Consider the following 9,646-nt stretch of genomic DNA (forward strand, 5'->3'; position numbering starts at 1 on the left):
GACCAATTCAAAAGAGCTCCCCACTATTCTCTTCCTTTAATCTTATAAAAGGCATTCCTTCTCCCTCGCTACAATAACAACTACTACTACTACTACTACAACAACAACAAAAAATCCTACCTAAACTTCCAACGGGAAGATTGAAACTTGCATGCATTATTCCTTATTATCATGTGTCATTTGTTAACCGCTTCGACAAGAAAATGACTTTGAATATCAAATCGACTTGTCAACTCTGTCTTATCTCTTTCTTAAAAGGAATCTTGTCAATGTACAATGATGTGTTGGCCTTTAAGTTTCAATTTTAAACATTTGACCAATCATCAAGGCTTTGATTGGTTGGGCGGAAAAAGGTGAAGATAGAAAATTTTAGTTTTTTCTTATATTTTTTTGGTTAGGAGGGTGGAAAAATGAAAGAATAAAAACTCTTTTATTTGGTTGAAAAATAAAATGAGATGATAAGAAATATAGTTTGTATAAATTTACTCTTATATTTCTATATAGGAAAAAAATTTAATAGTTTATAAGCACAAAAAATAAAAACCCTAATGTTTGGAATAAAAAAAAACTAAGTGGAAGAGGAGAGGGGTGAATAGGTAAATTTCCATCTAAAACCCTCTCCCTCCTCCATTTTCTTCCCAATTTGGGGAGATAAGGAAATAGTGGCCCAAGGAGAAAACACGTGCGTCATCATTTTTCCTCCCCTTCCCCCTTGACCTTTATGCAATATTGGACAGATAGGCCCCAACCCATATAGACCCGCACATGCGCCCAAACTGTGTTGTCATATGATCCAACAATGTTTTAGATAGGAGCATGTTTGATAAATACATGATTACTTTCTTGTGGTTGTGGAGTATCAAAACAAAAATTAAATTTATAAAAAAAAAAAAAAAAAAAAAAATCCATTAAATAGTAAACTATTAGTTCTTAGCCAACTCTGACAATAAATCAACAATTTGAAGATTTGTTTCATAAGTAAGAATCTTGGAGTTCATACTTGTTATTGGACCTCTAAGTTGGGTGCCTTGTGGGTATAAGGGTATTTTGAAAATTTGCACCAAGTTGGATTATTATATATAAACGATATCGTAACTCTATTTTTTTCCTATAATGAATTATTAGCCGCTCGCTTTTGTGGAAATGGGCACACTACCTAATTACGTGAATCCAATATGTTGATTTCTCTCATTTCTTTTCATATATCATGTGCAGTCCGATTTTTCACAACAAAGAAGCTCCTTCAACATCTCTTCATCTGCAAAAAAAAAATTATCAATGTGAAAACATTGAGACAAAGAACTGATCTTTGACCAGGAAAAAAAAAAAAGGTGATCTGCAATGAATTGGCACTAAAACTGATAAAGAATCAATGCACGATTTACCTACTAGTTTTGACATGGTCATAGAAAAAAATAGTCCAAGTCGAATAAGCCAACTCAACAGAATAAAGAGGTAACAGCGTGTGGAGTCAGGAGTGTGGGCAAAAAAATAATAATAAAGTCAATTTTGCCAACTCAAAAATATAAAAAATAGTTTATGATACCATTTCAAAATCAGAAACCCTTATCTTGAAAACCCAATGTCAAAACAGCCATCACACCAAATAATTTTGACTCGACACCAAACTATCATTTTTCTAAATTTTTTTTTAAAAAAATGGTCAAAAGCTCCCAACATTACATAACAGTGTTAAGCATAGTTTGTACTATGCTTTAAAATTGGTTCAATCCTAATTACTTTAAAGTATTTTTCATTTCTGGATGCAGGATAAACACAAAAGGTAATTGAAAATTAAGGAAATTCTTTGCGGCATGCAGCATAGAAAATTAATGAGAATAAAGATTACAAGGAAACTAGGAGTAGAAGTCCAAAGCTACTACTGAAGTACAGTGTCACTAGTTCAAAGATGTGGCAATTTTGATTAAATTTTACTGTTGATCAGAGAAGGCCCAACAATCCGAGAGAGATTTGCCAATGCATTTTTTTTTTAGCTTTTGCTAGGGTTCCCCAGTGTGTAATAAATGTACGATTGCTTAGGCCACTGTTGACATCCTTGCAATCTACTGCTAACAATGGTTAAAAGTTAAAACAAGTGTAACCAATAACCTGCACTACAAGCTTGGAATCTAATGGTAACCATGACAAATATCTTGCACAGTAACGAAAGAAATCACATCTTGAATGAGCATTATTAATATAATGTAACGTGGTGCCACACTATCAAGCTGACAATAACAATTTTTTTTTTCTTTTTCTTTTTCTGTTATTTCCTGTTCGAAACTACGCTTGGCAAAGCATCTTCGAAACTTCTGTTGATCAAACAGAAATTTGATTATTTTCAAACTTGAATGAGAGAACAAAGGAAGAGAAGAAAATAACAGAGCACAACTGAGAGCATAATTGCACATCTAATCAAACACCTATCTGTGGCTCTAAAACAACCTTGACAAAATAAATTTATTTGTTTTATCACCAAACCCATGACTAGCATTCATCTTCATCTTTGAGGAGGATCCACCGTCCGAACATTTGCGCCTGTCATTCCTTCAATTCGGTCTTTGGTAATCTCCACAAAGTGGCCCACTATTTCGTGGAACTGCTTCAACCCTGACAATGGGAGAATGATGGAGGACCGATCGGAACCGGCAACCTGCAATTTTCATAGGATTAATATGCATATGTATTTTACATCATCAATTTTCAATAAGAAATTACACAAATAAATCCTCTGTAGCATCTCAAAGATAAGTTTTCCATGGGCATACCTCAGATATCCTTAAGAAATGGCCTCTGTTATTGCTCCCAAGATCAAAGAAGAATCTCTTCTGGTCAGCTCTAATTACTTTTGAAACCCCCATGTTACCTATTTCATCTTGTGCCGGCAATTCGACTGATCTGTCCACGTTCAAGTCAGAACTTGGGGCAGGTTGACTACTGTGACCAGAAATGAAGCCAGCACCTACATCATCAGAAAGCCCAACAAGACGTTCTGAAGATTCAGAACTTGGCTGCATGCAACGTTATCGTGGAGAGAGGGAAGAATAAATGTGAGACCCCTTTTATAGTTGGCAATAATTTCACTGTGAAAACTGGAAGGAGAGGAGTTTGTTAATGAAAAAACAAGAATACCTGATTCGGCAGTATGAAAAGCCTTGATGCTTCATTGATTTCTGCCAAAATGTTCCTAAATGCTGCCCACCCTTCATCCCGGGTGCTTCCTGCAGGAACAATGATTGTACTGCGATTTCTACTTACAGAGGCTTCAGATACCTGTCCAAAATGATCAATTAGAGCCATTAGTGTAAGGGAAACAAAAATGAGAGTCTAGCTAAAAATTCCTTCTCTTGTTCATGATTTAGAACAATTAGTATCTCAGTTAACAGGTGTAAGTAAAAGGTAATAGATTTAGTCGTAACATTTATAAGGCAAAGGAAACTGCCATTATAGTCAACAATTTGGTATCAGTGACGGCTAGGCCAGAAAGTTGCCGAAAGCTACTCGGCAGGTGGGAAAGATAAATTCAAATAATCGAAGGTGCTTCACAAAGAGGATGGTGATTTTGTAGTAAGATTCTTGCGGGTTCATTGTTATGTTACTACAAACAAACTTTTTGGAGGTCTGGTGTAGAGAGAACTATTTTAGTGAAGATTGTTCCAGGTCTTCGGATTTGAAAGAGAAGGTGCATTGAGAGAGCAAGGAGCACAACCAAAATTATTTTAGAATCTTTTCCAAATTCATTTTTGAACTTTAAATTTATTCCTTAATATTGTTGAGGATTTCATAGGATGATTTTGTGGGATAATTTTGCTTAATTTAGGCTTTCCTTTTGATGCATCTCTGAAAGCCCTATTAAAGGGGTAAAAAAAGGCTCTAGGAAATATTTTGAGAAGTGCAATTTGAATTAAATATTTCTGATTATAGATGTTTCTCTAAGCTTGGTGGTTATTCAAAGCACCCTTAGGTGGTGAAGCCTAGAGGTTGTCTTCTTCTTCTTCATTTTTTTTTTCTCCCTTATTTCTATTTTCCACCCTTTGTCCTGCATCAAAGACCAGAGTTGTACCTTGAGGAAAGTGAGGCCATTCTAAGGAGAGACTCACACTAACCAGAAGTATTTTCAGTTCCCTGGTGGGCTACTTTAAATTGTTTTGAAACCATCCACTAAGAGGGTAGGATCCAAGGATTAAGCTCTCTCTTTCTCTAATTCAGTTACAGGTCCTTACGGTGTGAGTTTGTGGAGGACTATAAGACATGGCTGGCCTACCTTTTCAGTACAAGATTGGGGATGGGTTTGGAGTGAAGTTTTGGGAGGATTTGTGGTGCAGGGAGAGCCCTCTAAAAATGTGTGTTTCCAAGATATTCAGGATCAGCTGGGATAAGGAGGCTTGTGTGACAGATCTTATGAAGTTCTCCAATGGGGTTCTTCATTGGGATCTGAAGTTTGTGAGAGCTGTACAGGATTGAGAGTTGGAGTCTTTGTCCAATTTTATGGATATTATTTATGGTGTGTCTGTTATGGGAGGTGGGGAGGATAACATGTGTTGGCAGCCAGCTAAGAGTAGGGGTTTTGAGGTTATTAGCTATTACCAGGTTTTCAATACTGCTAGTAATCACTCATTCCCTTGGAAAAGTATATGGAAGCCAAAAGTTCCTTATAGAGTATTTTTTTTTTTTTTTTTTGGGGACTGTATCTTTGGGGAAAATTTCAACAATTGATAATTTACGAAAAAGAAATGTTTGGATATTGGATTGGTGTTATATGTGTAAAAATAACAGGGAATCAGTAGACCATATGTTACTTCATTGTCCTTCTGCTACTGAGCTGGGGACTATTGTGTTTGCTTTGTTTGGAGTTCATTGGGTGATGCCAAACACAGTGGTTGATCTACTAGCTTGTTGGAAAGGGAAGTTTGGGTGTCATTGCAATGGCATTATTTGGATGGCTATTCCTCATTGTTTGATTTGGTGCATTTGGCGGGAGAGAAATAGCTAGAGATTTGAGAATTTTGAGAGGACTTTAACGGATCTTAAATCTTTTTTCTTTAAAACTTTGTTTTCATGGATGTCTATTGTAGGAGGTCATTTTATATGTTCGGTTTGCAATTTGATGGATCTTTGTAATTTGTGTGTTTGACTGTATTGGTCACCAGTTATATACATCCTGCATACTTGGGTGACTTTTTATTGTGGGGTTTAATAAAAATGCATTATTAATAATAATTAAAAAAAACAAAAAAAAAAAAAGCTTTCTCTTTCTCTAGTGAGTGAATCAATGAATGAGAAACAAAAAATTCTAGCACAGGGGTAATTATAGCAGTAGAAGGTGTCATCTTAGCCAATGAGATCCCCCATGCCATCATCATCCAGCCAACTGGAATCATTTGAAGCATGGCTCAATCCATAAAAAGAGAGAGAGAGAGAGAGAGAGAGAGAGAGAGAGAGAGAGAGTCAAATGTCCAAGAGGAACATGTGAGAGAGTGACAAGTAATAGGGAGGACATGTAAGCCCAACTTCCTTGGAAAGGTTGTGGATGATTGCACCTCCCAAGGCCGAGCACAACACTTAACTTTAGCCACCAAGCCAAGATCCTTAAACATTCCCAAAATGACTCAAGGAGGAGCTTGTATGATACAAGGAATTTAGTTGAGTCATCCCTTCTTAGAGATAAGTTAGCAATATACCTGGCGGGCTCCCTAGGCCCTGCTCCCAACCTAGGCAGGCAGAATGTTAAAGTGCTACTCTATCTGCATAGTGAGATGTTAACCCCCAAGCATCATATAATTTGGATTATATAAAACAGTCTCTCAAACTGGGGTGCTTAGTGAAACGCAAACACCTCAAATACATTGGCAAAAATTTTATTCAAGGATTTATATTTGAATTAGTGAATTATCTTCCATAGCACAAGTAGGACCAAAGATGGTGGATCTATATTGTAGCTTGAGCTATTTGGAATAGTTTAAAGTTGCTTTACATCCAGGAACAATTTTTAGTGAAAATTAACTTGTTCCTCATATGGCTACCTAATCTTAAATCTCATACAATCCCCCCCCCCCCCCTTTTTCTTCTAAAGCACTGGCTCTGCACCTGATACTGATGAATACATACATGTGTGTAGAGATGAAATGAAAATACAGGAATAAATCCAGTTAAATTCTAACACAAAGTGTAAGACTAATGCAAATCCACTAAACAAGTATATATGGTAGTCGGGAGACGTGTTATGTCCAGTTACAATATAATAGCTCCTATGATGTATGTCGTGCATTTTCAACATCATAATTCAACGGTAGCTCAAGGTCAGAGTTCATGATCCAATTCCCCCAGCCCCCATGCCAACCAACCCTTTTACCACCTAAGCTATGTCCAGGGATGAAGTTATAACTGATTTTAGTTGTTTTCAGCATATTAGTGTAACACATTCATCTAACCTAACACTGGTTGTGAGCTGCATAAACCTTCAAAGCAATATAAGACAAAAAAAGGCTCATAGACCAGGAGTAATTAGATATGCATCAAGGGTGAGCATGAATACTCATGTTGTAGTTAGACATATGAATTTATTATAAGGCTTACTGAAAACATGCGTATTAGGCTAATAATTAACCAGTGGCATTAAAAGCAAGCAAAACTACTAACTTGTCCTCCCAAGAAGTTAAAGTACTTAGGTAACCCACATTAGGCAAGCTTTTGACTTTTCAAGCAGTTTCTGAAAACTCACAACTCATATAGGCAATAAAAAGGTTGAATAAAAGGATGCAAGCATAGAACGCAATTGTGAATCACAAGCCTCTCGATCAAAAAAATTGTAATGCTTGATAAATGTGAGCATATCCATAAGATTTTCATTAAACTTTTAACATATGCAAGTGATCAGCATATAGGCATTTTTAAACATTATAGTACATAAGATTAGAAAATAAAAGAACGCGAAATATGTACAAATATGTCTATGCGTGTTTTGGCAGTACAAAATCTAACTCAAAAACCTTAAACCTTAAATCTTAAATTGTTAAGAGAGTAACACGCTACTAATTAGGGACTTGTTAATTCTGTTTAATTTCTGATACAGTAGTAAGGTCAAAATGGTTGATAAGATCTCTTACACGAGATATCATATGATCGCATAACAAAATGACAGAAATGAGAGCTTTGTGCACTGAATACGACCTTTACAAAAAGAAAACGCACACGGTTAACGAAAGTCTTACAGTTGAAAAGCAAAAATGCGGATGTGATGGTTTTTGAGTGGCAATGTATGAATAGTGAAGACTGAATTTCAATTGAGGTATACCTTCAAGAAACGACCTCTCCGATTTTGGCCAATGTCGAAGTAAAACACCTGAAAAAGTCAAAAGAACAAAGTTTTCAATTGAGAATAATAATGAAAATGTATGAAAATAAAAAATAAAATAAAAAAAAAAATTGTAATTTGCCTTGGTATCGAGCTGCAATTCCTTGCTGAAGACGTCTTGATCTTCGGAATTGACGTAGTAATTGAAGAGATCAAGGAACCAGGAAATGCCGGAGAAAGGGACGATGATGGTGGACCTAGTGGCGGAGGTCTTCTCGGAGATCTTGAGATAACGGCCTCGAGGGTTTTCCTTGAGATCGAAGTAGAACAACTTGTGTTCAACTTGCAGCGTTTTACAAAGCAACTCCACGTCGTTTCCTATTCCTCCTCCTCCACCTCCACCTCCACCTCCTCCACCTCCGCCTCCGCCTCCAGCTCCTGCTCCACCGCTACCTCCACCACCACCACCACCACCGCCTGAATTCCCCTCCATTCTTAAAAAAGAAAAAAACTAAATTGGGTTTTGAGCTATATGAGGTATGAGCAGTAGATCTGAACAATAATTGGTGAATTGTAGTGAGGGCACTGATGTGTAAAATTGTGATTTAATTTTTTTTTTTTTTTTTGGTTTTGTGGTTTTTGGTATAATTTAGGGGATTGTAGCAGAGTTAGACTTTAGAGGAGGATGAGGATTAATGGGGAGATGGTGGGAATTGACTTGGTCTCGTTTTCATTTTTACGCTATTTTCAATTTCTAATTATTTCTTTCTCTCTTCTTATTAACAACAAAAGCAAATATACCAAAATGCTATGCGCACACTATTTTCATAACAAATTTTAAAGTATTAAGTTGTTATTAATTTTAATTTAAATTTATTATTAAAATTACTTATTTATCAGTCAATAATAACCGTTAATAACATGTTACTTAGTATTTATTACGAAAGTATTATAATCTGAAGTGGCGAATTTTTTTTTTTTTTACCCTCATTAATTGCTACTCTTCACTGTTATTATTTGGGTATTCATTTTGCTTTAAAACAGAGTTTTGTTTTTGTTTTACTGTTTCTGAAAGCAGAGTTAATTTTTTATAGTATTATACTAGATTCTCATCCTAACTTTTTGATCCCTGACGGAAGTTACCCTGCCTTTCTAAAATGACTTTTTTGACTTGACACCCAATTGTTCATTCTTTCTTTCCCTTCCGTTTTCCCAAATGTCGTCTTTCAGCTCTCATTGACTGTTGGAATGGACGCGGCTTCCCTTGAGGAGAATCATCCTTGAACTCGCTGCTGCTGCCCTTTTTCTTTTGTTTTTTATCTGTCCCCCCTCCCCCTACTCACCCAAAAGGTCTTTTTCAACCTATTTTTTTAATCGAGTATACACATTTTATTACACACCCCTAAAATGCAAGTCATGATTTCATGTCTTTGTCCCTTTGGGTCATCTGATTTCGTGTCTTTCAAATATATGCGTAAGAATGTGTGTAATAGGGTAGGTATAATAAACACCACCCTCTATATATATGATTAGGGGTGAATACTCATTGGCACCGTTGAGAACCACAACTACACCATAGGGATTAGAATGTAAGCTTTGGTAACGACCTCTTCCATTGATCGGACAGTCGAATTCCAACATACTTCTATAAAACCAAATCGAAATCTACAAACACAAAGCTAATCGAAACCCAGTAACCCATAGCCACATATCGAAAAGATTGAAATCCATAATCACATAACACAAAAAAAGGCATATGAGTCTAAAAATCTCATAGTGTTTTGATTATCTAACTAAAAGCACGTTGAAATGTACAATGCTATGATCAAATAGCAACATAATTTGCTCAAATTGACTAATAGAACTTCAATCTACATGAGTTGTAACACGATCTGCAAATATGGATTGAAAGTTGTAACATGACCACGTTGAAATATACAATGCTATGATCAAATGGCAACATAATTTGCTCAAATTGACCTAAGAGAACTTCAATCTACGTGAGTTGTAACACAACCTGCAAATATGGATTGAAAGTTGTAACATGACCATTACACCTAGTAGTCGACAACGACTCATTGAGAAAAAGATGGAGAGGAATTGATTTGGTCATCTAGGAAAGTCAAAAAAATTGATATGCATGAAATGGAAAGGAACGGATCACTGGATCATGAGTATTATATATATCATCAATTGGTCGGTATTGTTGGAATCACGGATTCATGGTCAACAATTTCGTTGCGCAACATTGGAAAGCCACACTCACCTTCAATTGCCACCCCATTCACTGTCAGTAGCCCCATTGAGCAGTTCAAGTAGTGCAATGCTAGTCAATCTTGCTAGTCGAATTGG

At 36.2% G+C, this 9,646-nt stretch overlaps 1 protein-coding gene across 1 annotated transcript; it reads right to left on the reverse strand.

The window, feature by feature from the left end:
* Positions 1-2,166: 2,166 nt before the first annotated feature.
* Positions 2,167-8,016, reverse strand: LOC126719031 (transcription factor Pur-alpha 1). The gene is made up of 5 exons (XM_050421546.1): positions 7,437-8,016; positions 7,295-7,342; positions 3,133-3,273; positions 2,769-3,011; positions 2,167-2,653 (listed from the first exon to the last, which is right to left on the reverse strand). The coding sequence occupies exons 1-5, from the start codon at positions 7,785-7,787 to the stop codon at positions 2,501-2,503; spliced, it is 936 nt and encodes a 311-aa protein (XP_050277503.1). The 5' UTR covers positions 7,788-8,016; the 3' UTR covers positions 2,167-2,500.
* Positions 8,017-9,646: the final 1,630 nt, after the last annotated feature.

The sequence above is a fragment of the Quercus robur genome, chromosome 1, assembly GCF_932294415.1.
Source record: "Quercus robur chromosome 1, dhQueRobu3.1, whole genome shotgun sequence".
Classification (NCBI taxonomy): Eukaryota; Viridiplantae; Streptophyta; class Magnoliopsida; order Fagales; family Fagaceae; genus Quercus; species Quercus robur.